We start from the raw sequence: 19,417 nt of genomic DNA, 5'->3' as shown, positions 1-19,417 counted from the left end.
CTAGCAGACATTCACAGCTCAGTCAAAGAAAACTAGGCAAATAAGATTTAACACATTTGCACATTTTGAAACTTTGACACACATCTTTGTGACTTGTTTTTCAGGATAGACACAAGTGTGTAAATGCTTTATCCACTTAACATTTCTTCACACATGATCCTGTGGAATTTAGTTCAGTAATTCAGAACATATGCTCCAAACTTTGCGCCCATCTTTTTCCCAACTACAGCTCCACTTGAGATACACAGTTCACACAGGGTAGCTCCAAAAAAATCTCACACCAATATGAGATGTTGAGGAGTCTGGTCCTGGTGCACATATTTTCACAAATATGTTGCTTTTTTTACTACCATACCACAATTTGGCCCTTCTGTCATTTCTCTTCAGGAATAACCTTAGTTACAATTTCAACTCAGACCATTTGAAACTACAATATAAATGTGAAAGTTTTTCTCCTTCTGTCAGGATTTCCTGTTTAGAGGATTTTTTTTTTATTTGTGCCAAGCCAATTTCCATGAGTGAGCATTGTAGGCCTAATGTGCAGCCTTTTTGCATCTGTTTTGTGCAACCTCAGACAGAGTAAAAGACAATTTGTGTGTGTATGTGTGTTGTAAATCTGTGTGAGTGGTTGTGAGTGAGTGACAGCTCTGTGTGTGAGTCTCTGCATGCAGCAAGTACTGTGCTGACAGCAGAATGGCTTGCTCTGTTGGAGGGGGTTCACACTTCACATCAGATCATCACAACCAAACTCTAACACACACACACACACACACACACACACACACACACACACAGACACACAAACTGAGAAAGTATCACTCTGCTTCTGATACACTGAACAGAATGTGACACAGTTTCATACAAGATCTCTCTGCCCCCACCATTTCTTCCTCATGCATACACACCATAGAGCTTCAACCCCACAGAGGAGCCGACTAGTCACACTGAGAAGCCAGACAATAGTCCTGTCAATCACCGTCAAGTCCCTGCTTAGCTGTCGAGCCTGAGGCCTTCCAGTGGACGGCTAGTTAGCCTGTGTGAAGGAAACTGACATTAGCCCTGAGCACATTTTGCAAGGCTCCAACTTCCCATCACTTTTCCTGACCTGAATATGTGCAATACGTAACTCATTGTTTCCCGCTAATTCCCACTGTGGAAAGTGTGGGGTCAGTCAGTGAGTGCCTGTCACAGATGTTTCATTTAGAAATGTCCAGCCATGTTTTTTTTTCATCAGAAAAGTCTCTCAGTCCAGTAAAAAGTTAGAAACTTAACATTATTTGACTACTGCACTGCAAAAAAAAAGAAAAGTTGGGTGAAGTAAAAATCTCAAGGCAACAAGCTTCGATAAAATTTTAAGTTGGACAATTAAACTAAATATTTTAAGTTTTGCTTTTGAGTTTGCTCAACTCTGAATTTAGATTTTTGTCATTTTATTGTGGACTCCAGCTGGAGGCAGCACAGCCACAATGAGACTTCAAGTGCAGTGCAAACTCGGAAAGTTGGCTTTCCTGCATTTCACAACAAAGAAATAAGAGTTAGCAGAACTATTGTCCCTTGTTGTGAACCCCAACTTAAAGATATAAGTAACAACAACTCACAAACTTGTTTTTGAGCAGACAACTGGCTTCCTTTGTTTTGCTAACTTACATTATTGCCCTAAATTTCCAAGTTTTACCAACTTAAATCACTGTTTTAGGCCAAAAAATACAAGTTGGCTTTTTTGCAGTGTGTATACTGAACTGCAATATAATTACCAAACAAGTTGTATCATTTCACATGGGAAATTTAGATAAATATTTCAAATTAGTATGATACTTTTCACTATTCTCACACTAAAAGCTCATTTAATTGATATTTTTTTGTCTGTTTTGTCTTTCAGGTGGGACCAAAGACATTGGATCAGCTTTGACCAGGATGTGTATGAGACATCGTAGCATAGAGGCCAAACTCAAACAGTTCTCTATGTAAGTAACATTACACATCACATATTAGTGAGCTTTTTATCCTTTCTTCATCTCCCTTTAACCACAATACTAACGATATATATCCCTCCTCGGGTCTCCTACAGGTCGTAGAAATCACTTAAATTTTAAGTGTTGTGTTTTCAGAGTTGAAAAGTTCTTGAAGTTTCAGTAACATTCAATCCAAAAACATTTTATATAATGTGATGAAGAAGTTGAATCAGTTCAGTGTTTTAACTGTATATAAATATGCAATTTACTACAGCTGTAAATTGCTGGGAAAGCTAGAATATTCTTGAAAAGAGCTTGAATTTCACTTTGGAAAAGGTGTCGGAAATCTGTTTCTGCAATTCTAGTGAATAATTGGCTGGAATGTGCAACATAAGAGGGGTTGGATGGGAGCTGGGATTTAATTGGGGTTACCATGGGAACAAGTCCCATCACTGTGGTTTTATTGAGCTAATAAGGGAATATTAACACGAAGGTCTATTCAAACTAAAAGATAAACCGATGATTGGGATAAAGTTTATGTCCTGTGTTTCCTATATTGGTGACTCACAGTTGGTGTACTTTGACCCAAACTGTTTTCATAACAATAAAATGATCTGATTCAAATTGTTATCTCACCATATCCTCCATGTCCTGACATTTTGTGAGCGTGGGTAAGAATGCCCCTCGTCGTGGAATGCTGGGAAAGAGACGATTTGTCTGGCAACACAAGCATCTATAATGTTTCAGTGTTGCCACACACACCACATCTCTCTCTGATGCACACACACACACACACACACACACACACACACACACACACACTCTACACAGACAAGGGGCTCTCTAATTTCGGGTGGCATTTCAGTAGAGATTCCACTTGGATCTCCATAGCAGGGGCTGTACACAGGGGGGCTGTGGTCACCACCCACCCACCCACTGACACACACACACACACACACACACACACACACTGGAGAAATGTCTGTAAGAGGGACAAGTCTAATTTTAGTTTCATGCAGTAAGCCTGCAGCTGCCTACCTCTCACACTCACAGCCTCTTCAACACACTCACAAATACATCTCCAATCCAAGACGGACACAGTTGGGTAATGATTGACAGACATGACTGCACAAGCTTCTTACTTCCTCCTGTGACACACAGTCAGACATGGGCAGACTTTTTCTTCTCCCAGTCTCTGTTTTTCTCCCTTTTCTCTCTGCCTGTTAATGATTGACAGATAGGACCATACAGTGTATAGGCAGAATAGCAACCCAGAGTCAGAGTCAGACCCAGATTTTAATGTCTGACGATCTGTCTGCAACTTTAGTATCAGGTGACAGATATACTGACAAACCCTGCAGAGCAACTCTGGTATAGACATTTTATAAATAGGTTGTTCAGCCATATCATTTGTCAATAAAACATATTTGGGCTACACATCATTTATAAAGAATTGTCCACCTCAGCAGTTAGAAATGAATTCCAACAGTGACATGTTTAGATTTTATAAGGTTAGTCGTGAACATCTACCTAAAAATAGTTAAACGGATCAAGTCAACCTCAAATTAGAAGTCATTTTTGTGGTGTTTCTGCAGGGGCTTCCTGGAGGGTCTGATCAACCCGCTACAAGAACAGATGGAGGAGTGGAAAAGAGGAGTCAACACTTTGGATAAGGACCATGCTAAAGGTAGGAAAAACAAATGTTTTCAGACACAAGAGTATAACACAACATGCTGATTGTTTCCCAGTTTTGTTTAAAGTGTATTAAGTTGTTTTAAGTGTATAAAAACTGTAGCTCAACACAAAGTTTCCAAACAGTTGGCTTACTTTGTTGCCTTGTCCATCTGCACCAGAGTATAAAAGAGCCCGGCAGGAAATAAAGAAGAAGTCCTCAGACACACTGAAACTTCAGAAGAAAGCAAAGAAAGGTAAAAAGAAAAAAATGTTTAATCTTTGATTTTGATATGAAACCAAAGCTTATGTGAGTTAACAAAAAAAAACTGAGGGACTCAGAGCGAGACTAATCTTGTACCAACAAATACCCAGAAGAGCATCACACTACACAATATACACTTTATGGTGCAGACATAAAAACGTAGTATAGGGAGCACACGCTGAACAACTTGGAGCATTGTCTGCTAAGCTCAGTGAAATGTATCCATCTCAAGTGTCTGTGAGAGAATTTGTTTACATTCAGATCTTGAAAAGCAAACAGATAAAACGCTTGTTATTCTCTACTAGGTTGTAACCAGCAACAGTGACACTTGAGTCTTTTAAGCTCCTTATACTAAAACATTAAGTATATACATGTATTTCAAACAAACTACTGAACCTCAATGAGAATTGCAATCTTTTGTTTTTTGGAAGCCAATAAAGCTAAAATTACAAATCTTTGGTCGGCCTGTTGTGTCATTAGTGTACAACAGGATCCAGGAAAGAAAAACAGCAACTCATCTTGAACATTGTGCACCTGGGGTTTGTTAGTATTTTAGTTTAGTTTGATTCATGCTGAACTGGATTAACACTATCTGCAGGAATCTAAAATCTGATAATTGAATCCGTAAATGGGTTGAGTCATAAAAACAGCTTATGAAAAGGCCACCTTGTATTTCAAATGGGAAAATGTCCAAATTGTATATATGGGGTTTTCATTAGATAGCAGTGATGTGTCTATGTGTATAGAAGAAGGTAGAAATGTTTCCTTACTGATTAGCCTTGTGCAGATCTAGTAAGGCTAAACATTACCTTACTTGGTAAACACTCTCTGAGAGGGAAGGGGCTTTTTCCCTTGCAGCTCTCTTGGCTCAGGTTCTTCATACGCATTCACCTACCTAGAGAAAAAATTCCATACACAAAAAAGGAATTAGACGAACATCTTTGCAGTATGTTTAGAGATCTTAATATGTTCAGGTTTGAATTATTGGATGTCTCACATTCCTAAAGTCAACAGGTGTTCAGGAACAATATTTTTCTTCCTCCGTCTATGCAGTAGATTTGACTTTGGCATATTGCTGATCATCAATACTGCCACATAATACTTGTGTCATTCTACTACAGCTGTCTGCATGACTAAATGCTTAAGCAGGCATTCAGAAACATAAGACTGCACCTTTAAGTGTTAAGTGCTGGCACTCTTTCAGTTGACTTGGATCTTTTTCCTCTCACTGTCCTTGTGTGGTTCTGATACCGTCCTTCTCTTTGTGCTGCACTGCAGCTGATAATCTAGGTAAGTCAGCTTGTGTAACAGACACACTGTCCAGGATGTCACTCATGCTTTAATGCTTAACCAAGCATATTGGTTGCATTGTGAAGAAGCCACCATATATACACTACCGGTCAAAAGTTTTAGAACACCCCAATTTTTCCAGTTTTTTATTGAAATTCAAGCAGTTCAAGTCAAACGAACAGCTTGAAAGGGTACAAAGCTAAGTTGTGAACTGCCAGAGGTAAATAAAAAAAGGTAAGGTTAACCAAAACTGAAAGATAATGTACATTTCAGAATTATACAAGTAGGCCTTTTTCAGGGAACAAGAAATGGGTTAACAACTTAACTCTATGGAGTCTTGGGCTATTTTGTACATTTTTTCAATTATTTTCATGTCTTTGTAAGTCATTTTGTGTCTTTTTGTGTCTTTTTTGTCATTTTGTGTCTTTTTTGTGTCATTTTGTGTCTTTAGGTGTCTTTTTTTAGTCATTTTGTGTCTTTAGGTGTCTGTCATTTTGTGTCTTTTTTTGGTCATTTTGTGTCTTTTTTTAGTCCTTTAGTCCAACATAAAATGTGATTTTGAATCTTTTTTTTACTTTCAAAACACTATCATGCTCAATAAAGAATTTTAAATGTTGCAAATGTGCATTAATTTCAGAGTACACTGAGACATTAAACTGCATCGTTTTCAATTAAATTCTGGAAAAGTTGGTGTGTTCTAAAACTTTTGACCAGTAGTGTATATTGAGATAAGAATATGTGTGTAAGCTGCTGCTAAATATTTGCATGCTCAGTTTTCTTCCTCAAATATGAAAAGTATTTTTTTTAAGACTGAAGTTACCACTCCATATTGGCCAATTAAGACATAAAGTCTGTAAATCTGATGCCTTCTATTGGTTTTTATACAAGGGTACAGTAACCCAGGGCCCATTATTTTTACTGTGGTCTCTTCTGCCTCCTTGTCGTTCTAATTCACTGTCTTTAGATCTGAGTCAGTGGCTGATTGTAGTTGGGCACAGAGTATTCTTGAATGGGAAATTGAACATGAAACAATGGCGTGATCCATAACTGAACCTCTTTCTTTGAATCAATATCACAGTAATGGTAAAAACATGCTGTGCTCTGAAGACAAGAGGGGAAAGGAGGTGAAGAGGAGGCCTCAGTAGACTTGAGATATGGTCAGGTCCATTGGGTGGCTCCTTCTGCTTTACTGGTCCTGTTTCTACAAGTTGTCTTTCTATCATTTCTGTTGTGTCTGTTCTTCAGTCCAGTTTAAGTGTGCTCAGTGTTGGCAAGTTTCTGTTCTTTTGCTCTGCTAACACAAACATATTTTGTCTTGTCTTCAGCAAGTCACCTAGTGACAAAACCTGTAAAATCTGTGACCTCTATATGAAAGAAATATGCACAAACTGTAGGATTGTGCCATATCGTATTGTTCACAATAATATCGGGGTTTTTTTATGGTTAAAAGAAATGCATATCATGATATTGGCAACGTTCCTACTTCTTGATGTAGTGGTTAAAGTTGTTTTAATCACAAAAAGCTACCTACTCCCTGTCGCTAAACACATGCAGCTTTCAAAATAAGAGCACAGTGTGTTAAGAGAATCCACCACAGAATTTACAAGAAGACTGTCAAAATAAGATGCCTTAAATAAAACATACAAGAACCTTTATTCTCCTTTACAAAATTTCATTAAAATATACCCCCGGAACGCCTAAATGATTAATTTAATTATTTTCTCATACTCAAGAGTCGAGAGTAAAAAATTTTGTATTTGGCAACTGTTGAGATTTGCACTTCACACTACATGTTAGTTTTTTAAATACTTATACAGACTAAAAAAAATCATATTTTCTATATCTTTTTAAGTATTTCCTAATATCATCAAGAATATCGTTATCGAAAAAAATAGCCTGCAATATCGTGATATTCTTTTAGGGCCATATCGCCCAACCCTAACAAACTGTAAAATAAAGTTAAGGAAAACAAGTTTTAGTCATACTGGTGAAAGACACAGCTCCCCATTTAATCCCCAGGAATAACATCTGCCTGTCTGCTTGTGTTGGCGAGTGTGTATCTGATGGTTTTATATGTGTCTTGTGAGGGTGTTTTTCTGACCTGAGACCCCAGCCTTGCTAAGTAACAGCCTGTGACTGCAACTTAATGTAATCATTGGTCATGTGAAAGCTGAAGAAGCTAATCTCATTTTCGTGTGTGTGTGCACATGTATCTACACAGTGACTGTGTAGACCCCCGCTGTATCCGTGCTGGCAAGTTGGGTTTGGTAAAAGCACTTTTATTTCTATACTTTTTCTATACTTTAAAAAAAGCTGATGAATAATAGATTGCACAAAACAACAAAGCTCATTGATGAAAATAATATTTGGGTACAGATATTCAACTTCTCCTTGCTTCCCTGGCTGTTGTATTTGAAATGTGGATGAGCAAATTAGCTAACTAGTCTCATAACCTACATCAGCTGAGCTGAATTGACTGTTAAAGTGCAGTAGATTGCGTAATGTTGTGTATTTTGGTGTTGCCATATTTTGGCAACTACAGTGTTGGTTCATGAGAACAAGAGAGTGAAAAAATAATTCTACACTATGTGTCACAGGCATTAATTGTCCTTAATTGCATACTGAAACGGCTTGTGAAATATGCTTCAGGGTGGATTTGTTTACAATGCAGTCAGAGCCCATTGACCTTGAGTGAACCTCAGTGTTTGTCTGTGGTTGAAGAAAAAGAGGAAGTAGTAATCACGGCCTTGTCATTCACATAGTTGCACAAGCACAGATGCACAAGTTCTGGCACCGGGAATGTGTTCAGTTCAGCACTAACAACCCCTCTGCTTACCACAAGCTGACATCTCCTGCCAGGATGTGTTCTGCATTGTCTCTGCACACAAGTGTGTGTCTGTGTGTGTGTGTGTGTGTGTGTGTCTGTGCAACCCTATCCATCCCTGTGATCGTGTCTTTTACAACACTCAAGACTGCGTCAAGCTGATTTAGTAACGGCTTATGATGGTATATCAATCATAATAATAATACATTTTATTTGGAGGCGCCTTTCTTGGCACTCAAGGACACCGTACAAAAAAGATAGAAAAGATTCAGCAATAAAATACAATAGAATACACAGAATTAATAACAATACAATACAAAAGATAGATTGGACAGGGTAATTGTGATCAGAGGGAATAAGCAGTTTTAAACAGATGTGTTTTGAGTTGTGATTTGAAATGAGGGAGTGAGTCAATTTTCCTGAGTTGGGGTGGTAGTGATTTCCAGAGGCGGGGAGCATATTACAGATATACTTCAGTCTATGTGTGGTTAGTTTGAAGTAGTATATAATATTTACCCTTTTATGGTTAGTTACCACCTGAACTAGCATTATGAGCGTGTACATTTGTGGAATTGATCACTTTTAAATGGCTAAACTCAAATATTACTCTGCGAGCCTCGATAATGTTTGCTTGCATTTGTAGAAAAAAATCCAAATGTTTTCATGTAATTAAATGAGAGCAGAGATCAGATGCTTTGTGATGGGCCAACCTGTAATAGAAGTACACGAGGAGGTAATGCGACGCTGATTGCGATGATGTGAAGCACTACTCATGATACTCATGGGCTCTACCAAAACAGCAACAAAGAAAATATTTGGCTTTCCATCTGTCTCAGACAAAGTGCCTGAACTTACAGTCATGCCTTTCCAAACCCATTGTGGTTATGTTGAGAATAGAGTCTGCCAAGACTTGAACTAGTGGGAAAAAAACAGAATACAGTATGCTCTCGTTTTACTGCATGCCAAGAAGACACCACAGCATCACTGGCTTTGAGACTTGAAAAGCTTCTTATTCTACACCAAGGCCAAATAAGACCTAAAGTTTAAATGTGAGTGAAGAAAACACGGCTGCGATGTGAAAGAAATATTTCTTAGTGTCACCTAAGGCAGCTATTCTCAACCTAGGGGTCCCGACCCCAATTGGGGCCGCGAGATGATTTCTGGGGGTCGCCAAATCATTTTGGAAGTCAGCTCTGTCTCCACTGTGTTAAAGTGTTCATGTGTTTTAGTCTTTTTGGTAATTTTGTGTCTTTTTTTGGTAATTTTGTGTCTTTTTTTGGTAATTTTGTGTCTTTTTTTGGGTCATTTTGTGTCTTTTTTGGTCATTTTGTGTCTTTTTTGATCATTTGTGTCTTATTTTGGTCATTTTGTGTCTTTTTTGGGTCATTTAATGTCTTTTTTTGGTTATTTTGGTCATTTTGTGTCTTTTTTGGTCATTTTGTGTCTTTTTTTGTCATTTTGTGTCTTTTTTTGTCAATTTGTGTCTTTTTTGGTAATTTTGTGTCTTTTTTGGTCATTTTGTGTCTTATTTTGGTCATTTTGTGTCTTTTTTTTGTCATTTCATGTCTTCTACATCTCTGAGCATTACGGAGATGATGCATGATTTTACGTATTACAGTTAAATAGTCATTTACCAGCTGTTTAAAACTAATGATTATAATATTATTTTAAATGTCAGCTTAGAAATAATGTCCTTGGCAACAAGATGGAAAAAGACTAATTTTGCCTGGAGGGAAGTGAATAATAATGAACTCAGTGCTGCAGTGGAAACCAGACTAATGAGTGAGGCCTGTCTGGCCTTCTCAGGCTCAGTCATACAGACAGCTCTCCACAAGACCTTGTACAATGTAATTGTATACTTGTCTGCTCAAGAAGTGGCTTTTGGATTTACAGTATATGAGACTGAAAATATATACTGCAATTTGGGCTTTCTATAGTCCAACTACTCCGTCATGGCCTCCATAGTGTGATAAAGTAGGAACTGCCATAAACACGCACATGACGCACATTCCTCTCAACGTTGCAGTCACCAAACTAAGCTTGGAAAACGGATTCCTTCTGTATGGAAACTCAGTTCGTCTTGTTATGTCAACAACTATCAAGTTCTAAGGACTGTTTACACCAGACTCCTATAATTTTATTTTGTAAAAGTTGCAGTCAAACTGCAATTTGTATTTTGCAAACTCACCATGTCCTCAATATATGAGTATGAAGACTTTTGTTATTTTGATTGAAACACTTAGGCAGCTACACTTGACTTAAAATTGCCGAGAATGGAAAGAACAATCTAGTTTAATTGCACATTTTCCCCACTTTGGGTGCAAACATTGTCTTAAATCACTGTATAGTTGAGAGTTATACTTCACTCAGTATCAACACTCACACTGCACTTGAGTGATTAATGCATTTAGTCTGTTCTCAGTAATGTCAGCTGCTGTGATGTTAGTGGGCGCATAATGACAGTAAGTGTTTCCATTAGGTGCTTTTCCATCAACTTGATATTTGCGAGTGCTTGAAGTCATTGTTAATTGCCATTTTAATTGTGGTGTGGTCGACTGATGGAGAGATAAAGCAGTGGAAACAGAGCTTCCCACATGCTTCATCACCCATAATGTACCAACTCCACAGCCTGCACTGACACATGAGAGAGGAAAGAGCACACATTCTTCTGTTTTACATTTGAGGTGAAGATGATTTGCCCATGTAACTCTATCTGCATTTCTTTACTAGCGATTTGCATGATGTGATATAGTGCCGCACGTCAAACGTCCACGCTAGACGCCAGTTTGTTATCTTCGTCCAGACACAAAAGCAGACAGACAGACAGACCACAGAGTCCTTCAATGTGGGTTTAACCTTGATGTATCAAAGTCAGGACTGCATGTGTGTATGTTTGTGTGTAAGTGTAGTTCAAGTGGTTAGATAATGCCTTTGAGGCCCACTGTATGTAATCTTGGGCAGTCGCCAGGCTTCCTGCCTCCTGAAAGAACTCAAGAGGGCTCCACTCAGCTTCAGGGTATCCACTCATAAAAATCACACACTCACCCATCCCAGAAATGCATGCAACCACACACACACACCTATACCCATGCAGTAAAAAGATGCACACAGTGAACAGGATAACCTTGCCTCTAATTGACACTCCTGGATTTACATATGCATATTCAAACACACATATAGACCAGATGGTCTTGGCGATACCTTGCACTCTTGTCATCTGTGAAAGCACACACGGTATATGTTTAGTGTGTGACAAAATGTAACAGAAAGGTGGGGAAAAAGTTCTCACTTTTGGCTATCTCGGCATAATTGAGCTCAAGACGAGCAGCAGATTAGGCTAAAGTAGATTAGCTTTGTGCCGCTTCTGAACCAGAGATAGGAAACACTACCATGACAAGAGTGGCTCTTCATACTGAGGTGATAGCCAAAAAGTAGTGGGGACATTTGAATACTAGCGCTGAAGATAGCACTTTCCACAATGAAAAGATTAACATATACAGGAGGAGCAGTCCGAACCCAAACTAGAAAAAAAGGGTGAAAAAAAACTGCCAAGTGTTCTTTCATTGCTAAATGATCATATTGTTTGTGACTGTTCATGCATGTTACAGTGATATAACCGTATTCTTATTAGTGTTTGTGTTGAGAAAGAAGATAGTGTCTATCAGGTTTAGTGGTTAAATGTATCTGTTTGTTGATTTTTAAACATATAAACACTTATTATGAACAACAGTCATGTAATTCCTTCCAAGTTGGCAGTTGTGTTACATCAGTAATAGTGTATTCAGACAGACAGACAGACAGACAGACAGACAGACAGAATTCATCCCAAGCTGGGAAATTACAGTGTAGCAGCAGCATTACACACAGAGACAATAATAACACAATTAAATAAAAAGAACAACCTAGGCATACTTCAAGCAATAAAATATAAAAATACAATAAAAAATAAAGTGTCTAAAGAAGAAGTATGTATTAAGGAGTAGAATTCCAGTGCAGAATAAATATGAATATGCAGTATAAAATGTTGGTGCTATGAAACAAATAAGGTGCATTGAACACTGTGCATAAAAAAAACACATAAAGTGCATAACGATTGTATGTAATGAACCATTTCTTTCTGTGTGTCCAAGGTCGTGGTGATTTCCAACCCCAGTTGGACAGCGCCATGCAGGATGTCAGTGATAAATACATTCTGCTGGAGGAGACGGAGAAGCAGGCCCTGAGGAAGGCTCTTATAGAAGACAGACAGAGGTTCTGCTGTTTCGTAGCCATGCTGCGGCCTGTAGTGGTGAGTAGAGCGCAGGAGAAGGAGAGAAACGAGCCGACAGGAAGTACTCACAAGTCACCTCACTGCACAGTGTTTGATTTTTGTTTGAATCCCACTATATTTAAATTGCCTCTACTTTTTCACACATTTTTTTTTTTTTATGATTCAACTTTTATTGAGTTTTTTTAATGTATTTTTTTTATTGGAAATTAGCATTCATAAGCATCAGTACAAGACATAACTTATTCCACAGCTGTTTTCCACATTTTTGTTTTTTAAAGGGTACATTAGAACAAAGAACCACAAAAGAAAAATAAATACAAAACAAAACAAAAAACATAGTATTATAATAATATATAATAATACATAGGGAGGCAAAAAAGCAGAGAAACAGAAACATTAACAATTATGCTAATAATACCAATACATAATTAAACACAGGATGCTCATTAAAATACCTTAATAAAATAAATGAAAATTGGATGCACCAGATCTTCTCAGTTGGGGTCCAGAGATTTATTGAGTTTTTACAATTTTTTACAAGACCACACTAACAACCAATTAAGAAAAGGAAAAGAGAAGGAAAAAAGGGGCAAGATTAAGATACACTATCTTATGATAATAAAACATAAATAAAAATAAATAGATAAAACAATAAAATAAAAATAAGTACATAAGAAGTCCAAGACAGGTACAATTAATCCATGCTCAATATGTTAATTCACTGTCTACAGATAGTCTTCCAGTAAACATTTCCCTGTAATGAACCCAGTTTGCCTCCACCTTCATTTCCATACCAGTCCCCCAAGAACAGCCCATAATGATCAGTGTATGCAGATACATTGTAGCTACCCTGTAAAGAATATAGTCTTAAAAACATTCCCCATTTCGCATTATATTTATCAATATCATTTGTTATACTATAGGATATCCTTTCAAAAGCAGCTACTTTGCCTAACTCTGTAAACCAGCCTTGAAATACCGGGCCCTCTGCATCTTTCCACTTTTTCCACAATTATATATTTTCTGTTTACAGTAGTAACAGTCGTTACAGTAATTTTCTGTTATATTTATTTGTGTTTCTAATATATGGTACCCTTTTTGCAACTCAATTCTGGTCTCTGTGTGGTGTTTCCAGTCCTCCATTTCCTTCCTGAGCCGAATCTATATCTTCTGTTTATCTAGCCTACTACTACTACTATTAATACCTTAATCTGTACATTTAATATATGCTACATCATGATCATCTGTTTGTCAATCATTATACTTGTCTGAATCCAGCAGGGTTTTACAATATGGGCCATGGGTTTAGGGTTATCTAATATGTAAAGACTGGGGCAGAACTCAAAATCCACACTTTTTCACACATTAATACGTGTCCTTTCTCTTCTCTCTACCATCCTCTCTTTCTGTCGTGTTTTCTTTTAGGATGAGGAGATTTCTATGTTGGGAGAGGTCACCCATCTCCAGGCTATCTCTGATGACCTCAAAGCCCTGACCTCTGACCCACACAAGCTTCCCCCTGCTAGTGAACAGGTGAGGAAAAATAAAAGATGAAACAGTCTATACTTAAACAACTGACCTTGATGTCATTGTCACAATAAAATACTCCTCTGGCCCTGTATAACTTTTGTGTTTGTTTCTTTAAGGCTTTAAAGTCCTTGGATTAAATAAAGCTCTGTTAAGTGTCGTTCCTCTTCACAAGTATGACTAATAAGTGTGACTAATATTTTCCTCCCTCTCAGGTGATCTTGGACCTAAAGGGCTCAGACTATGGCTGGTCATATCAAACGCCGCCCTCATCCCCCAGCACCACCATGTCCAGGAAGTCTAGCATGTGCAGGTAGGCTCTGACAGCCAATCACAAGACTCCTAGCCGTGACTATGTGAAAGAGAGGCTTTGTCTTTCAAGTACACATGTACTTTGTGTACCCATAAAAGCTTATTGTGCTTCAAAATGATGTCAAATAGAAAATTAATTTACTCCAGTTATTTTTGGGTCACCTATTTCCAAAGCTGAGGAATCAGGAGATGGAAAAGCAAAGTCCACAAAATGTCTATATTTGGTCATGTTAGAGATTATATTATAGCATGAAAAGTGTTTACATAGGATCCACTGAAATCTGCGGATCTGTCCTGTTAACCGTATTAATGGTTATGAAAGTTGGTGTCAGACTGCTTACCTCAGTGTAATGCAGTTGGGGACAAGGACAGAGAGCAACTTTTGTGTTGCCCAATCTCTGTCTGCCACCCAGTGGTCAATATATATACTGATATATATAATATCAGTGGTTTAGAAATGCTTTATCTTAGATTCTTTCTATTTCTGCTTCATCTCTTCTTTGTTAGTGATAGTTGTTTATTAATTCACTTCACTGACAAATTCAGCTAAAGTGGACCTTTGTTGTTGTTGTTATTATTTATTAAGAGGTAGTGAACTTTTAAAGAATTGACAAAAAAGAAATTTGGTAGCTGTTCAGACAATGTCTTCTACCACTTGTCCTTCCTGCTTTTTGTGCATCTCCCAGTGGTTATTTCTGAACTGAACTGTTCTGCTCTAAAGACAGATATGCTATCTATGCCTGGGTTGTGTAATGCTTTGCATTTGTCAATTTTGGGGTTGTGGGTTTTCTATGATTGAATCAATTTTTTTGGATGACCTGTTATGTCATGATGAGAATGTTTAAGAGCCTCCCGGGCTCTGAAAATATTTAAAACTCACTGAAGAGGAGCATTTTCATAGTTTCAGTCCACAACAACACAGTTGTTTTCTTGATTCTTACACGGTGAATTTTATAAATCATTGTGATGCAGCCACTTTTATGATTTTGATGCTTTGCAGTCAAATATTCTGACAAACTTTTAGTACTAGTTTACAATCTTAAACTAGGCATTGTTAAAGTGTGGACATTATTTGGTAGACATTACATATACAGTACAGGCCAAAAGTTTGGACACACACCTTCTCATTCAATGCATTTTCTTTATTTTCATGACTATTTACATTGTAGATTCTCACTGAAGGCATCAAAACTATGAATGAACAGATGTGGAATTATGTACTTAACAAAAAAGTGTGAAATAACTGAAAACATGTCTTGTATTTTAGATTCCTCAAAGTAGCCACCCTTTGCTTACTAGAATATAAGACATGTTTTCAGTTATTTCACACTTTTTTTTAAAGTACATAATTCCACATGTGTTCATTAATAGTTTTGATGAATCTACAATGTCAATAGTCATGAAAATAAAGGAAACGCATTGAATGAGAAGGTGTGTCCAAACTTTTGGCCTGTACTGTATATATTGTATGAATTTTTAATTGTACGGATTTCCCAATATACCATTACTATATGTGCTCGTATTGTTGCTCTCAAGACTGTATTTAGACCCAGTGTTTATGCTGTTTTTTCTTTCCATGATTGTTCCATTTGTATATTCTCAAAGGCATGAAATCCTGTGATTTCCTGCCCGTAATTATTATCATTATGATTTCACGCCTCTCATGTTGGTTTGTTTTGTTGTGTTGGCCTCGGTCACTGCCTGCTGCATCTTGGTGTGCCGTGTTAATTGTTTCCCACCCTGTCTCCACCCCAACCCCCTGCCTTCATTCCATCCCTTTTTTTATTCCTTTATCTCTTTCTTTATCCATCCTTCCTTCTTTAATCCACATCTCTGGGTGCACTTGATTCTCTTTACCCCGCCCGCCACTGCCAAACTTCTCCTTCCTCTGGTCCTCCCCTCATCCCTCACTCCGACCTTCCCCCTTTCACAGTAGTCTGAACAGCGTTAACAGTAGTGACTCCAGGGGATCCAGTGGCTCTCACTCTCATTCTCCTTCCTCCTCTTCTTCCTCCTCTTCCTCACACCACCTCTTCCACCACCACCACCCCCGCCATCGGTACCGTAGCTCCACGCTACCCCAGCAGGCCCCGGCCCGGCTCTCCAGCATCTCCTCCCACGACTCGGGCTTCATTTCTTCATCACACGACCAATACACATCGTCCAAATCATCCTCTCCCATGGCAGCTGAGACCAAGGTAAGAAAAAAAAACCCTCAGCTACCCACACTTAACCATAATTTAGCCTTTAAGTATGTACACATGGTTGGGACAAGACTATAAAACCACATATGCTCTGTGATTTACAAGTCATTGTTGTCAGAGACAGAAGAGAAAACCTCAAACCGGCAATCTACACAACTCTTTTCTCACACATCTCCATATAGCCACTATGAGAGGCAGTTAACTGGCAGCAGTTAGTGTATGTGATCATGGTGAAGTCATTTCACTGCTATTATTATAGCATAAATGCTCAGGAAATTAGTCTGCCTCCATTCTAGCCCCGGGGCAAAACAGGTCAGCCCCATCCTGCTATTAAAGAGTCGACCGCTGTGACAGACTGTGGTTTGGCCTCAGCACACTGTGTGTTGTATTTTCATTAAATGTATCACAGTAAAATGACATGTTACGCTGTCCGCAGTATCTTTTACAGGCACTACGACTGTGTTTCTATCAGCAGGTCTCATTCCATCAGCTTTATCCAACCGTCTGACACATGCTTTTAGATAATTATCAATGTGATAGTCCAGGGGATTATCTGCGTGGGGTTTGTGGTTTGAGATCAACCATGAGAAGCGGCTGCACTAGCTGACATTTTGTGTGCACTCCAGCAACCACAGCTCCTCTGTCCAGAACGCATTGGTCTAGTGAGGCTCCAAGTTTTTATGATGCAGTGATGGTGGTTTGGCAAGTCCCTACCTGACCCATTTACAGCACAGTCCCAGGAATCACCCCTCTCGTTGCCTCATTTTTAGTGTATTTACAGTAGTTTATGTTTGAAAAGAGAACAGTCTAATGGTGAAACAGGGCTTAAAGGGGCTTACTCCCTAACCAAGGGTCAACAGGCTGAGCAATGGCTTACACTTAATGTGGATCTTTTAAATTTCCATCCATTTTTAATACCCAGTCTATGTAGGGTGATGTACTGTAATTGGCCCCAACTCCTAATCTTCTTCTGATTGGCAGCATTCCAAAAGATTATTCCGCTATAAGCATGGATTAAGTATCATGATATTAATGTTAAAAAAAAAAAAAAACAGGGCTGAGATCCCTTTTAAAGGTCCCATATTGTAAAAAGTTAGATTTCCATGTCTTTTTTTTTAATTTTTAAGCATTTGTAGGCGCTATATAAATACTGTAAAGATATCAAAAGGCTCAATCCACAAAGAAATGCACACAGCCTGTATTCAGAAACTGTGCCTTTAAACAAGCCGTCTGTTAATACAACTGCTTGAAAAGATAGGCACTAAAAGAGAGTGTTAGACAGTATGTGAATACAGGTATATTTGTATTTATATATTATATACATTTTTGAACATTAAAGTATCTAAACATACCCAAAATATAGGTTTTAACTCAACTCAACTCAACTTTATTTGTAAAGCACTTTTCAAAACAACCACAGCCGCGATAAAGTGCTGTACATAAACAAACAGAACAAGAGACAATAAAATAAATAAAACAGGAAATAAACACTAAAATAAATAGATCCATTGCTTTTTAAAAGACAATTTAAAAAAACAATAAATAAAATCAAACCATAAAACACTAAAAACAAGAGCAGAGTCTCATGCATGGTTAAAAGCCAAGGAATAAAAATAGTTTTTTTTTTTTTTAAACTTAAATTTTATTTCAATTTTTGCAGCATATACAAACATATACATACAAATTCACATTTAGTCTGCTGTTTTTCATTTGTGATCTGCTTAATACAGCATTAAAGCATATACATCAAGTCAAATATGTATAAATGACATAGTTAAACCAAAGTAACACAAACAAACAATAAGTAATTAAATAATAAACTGTGTTAATGGAAATAAATCAAATTAAATTAAGTGAAATAAAGTAAAATAAAATAAAGGTAACATGAGATAATTGCATTAGTATGGTCATGGCAGGTCTCCATCTGTTAACAAATATATCTTTTTGAAGCCTCAAGGAGTAAGTTATTTGTTCCATGTGATAAATTTCCCAGACCTTCTCAATCCACGTATTGTATGTTGGAGGGTCGGGTTTTAACCATTTAACAGTGATACATTTAAGAGCTGAAATCAGTAATATTTGTAAAAGATATTTTTTCCCCCTTCCAGTTGTGTAATTTGGTATGAGTCCAAACATTACCATCTTGGGATGTTCATAAAAATAGGTTTTAAGATTACTTTTAAAAATGGACAGTGAGGAGGCTTGTCTGAAGTGCAAAGGTAGCTCATTCATTTTAACACGAAAATATCCTCACAAACATCCTACAGAAGAAGAACTTTGCCTGTACTTTCCTTTAACAAAGCTCCTACACTGCTGATGTCCATGCAATTAATGCTGGTATGACTCCCAGTGCACCTTCTCTGCAGCCTGTATAGTTATTGGCTGAACTCCTCACTAACTGCTGAGAACTGTGGAAAAGTTGCCTCTGCTCTCTAACAATCTGCTTCTCTCTGCTTCTCTCTGTCTACCTGCTGACATGTCTGTCTTTGCAACTCTCCCTCCTCTGTCTGTCTCAATTTCACTCCCCCCTCCTCCCCTCTCTCCCTCTGGTCTCGTACCACTGGCTGCTTGTTGTTGCCCTCGCTGTCCCAGCCTTGTCCCAGTTCCAGGTCCTCTGAGGTATCAGAGACTGGGCAGCTCCACAGTGACTGCAGCTCCCCTTCTCCTCTAGCTGCTGCTAGTGCACCTCAGCACACTACTGACAAGGTGAAACACACTTATCCATCCCAACCTAACCCCTCTTTTATCTTTCACATACAGTTGAAACCAGAAGTTTACATACACTATATAAAAAGACACATATGCTTTTTTTCTCACTGTCTGACATGAAATCAGACAATCACTTTTCCTGTTTTAGGTCCGTTAGGATTACCAAAATTATTTCTATTTGCTAAATGCCAGAATAATGAAAGAAGGATTTTTTTTACACAATTTTAAATAAACATAAAACAGCCAGATTACAGTTTTGTTAGACCACAGGACATTTCTCCAAAAATTAAGGTCTTTGTCCCTGTGTGCATTTGCAAACTGTAATCTGGCTTCTTTTTCTTTTTTTTTTATATTCTTTTTATTGCCAAGTTCACATTGGTTAGAATACATGTT

The 19,417-nt window shown here is 37.9% G+C and overlaps 1 protein-coding gene across 1 annotated transcript in view; it reads left to right on the top strand.

Moving 5' to 3' along the window:
• The window catches only part of LOC131976080 (protein MTSS 1-like), a 66,376-nt gene that overhangs the window by 37,823 nt on the left and 9,136 nt on the right, over nucleotides 1–19,417 (top strand). The window contains exons 5-13 of the mRNA XM_059338975.1: nucleotides 1,880–1,964; nucleotides 3,548–3,639; nucleotides 3,806–3,880; nucleotides 5,167–5,178; nucleotides 12,133–12,290; nucleotides 13,698–13,805; nucleotides 14,015–14,112; nucleotides 16,045–16,309; nucleotides 18,908–19,021. Coding sequence (XP_059194958.1) covers nucleotides 1,880–1,964; nucleotides 3,548–3,639; nucleotides 3,806–3,880; nucleotides 5,167–5,178; nucleotides 12,133–12,290; nucleotides 13,698–13,805; nucleotides 14,015–14,112; nucleotides 16,045–16,309; nucleotides 18,908–19,021 — 1,007 coding nt within the window. The remainder of the gene's footprint in view (nucleotides 1–1,879; nucleotides 1,965–3,547; nucleotides 3,640–3,805; nucleotides 3,881–5,166; nucleotides 5,179–12,132; nucleotides 12,291–13,697; nucleotides 13,806–14,014; nucleotides 14,113–16,044; nucleotides 16,310–18,907; nucleotides 19,022–19,417) is intronic.

This window comes from Centropristis striata, chromosome 8 (genome assembly GCF_030273125.1).
Source record: "Centropristis striata isolate RG_2023a ecotype Rhode Island chromosome 8, C.striata_1.0, whole genome shotgun sequence".
Taxonomy (NCBI): domain Eukaryota; kingdom Metazoa; phylum Chordata; class Actinopteri; order Perciformes; family Serranidae; genus Centropristis; species Centropristis striata.
The sequence above is the reverse complement of the archived record's forward strand: the minus strand, read 5'-3'. Positions and strand labels throughout refer to the sequence as shown.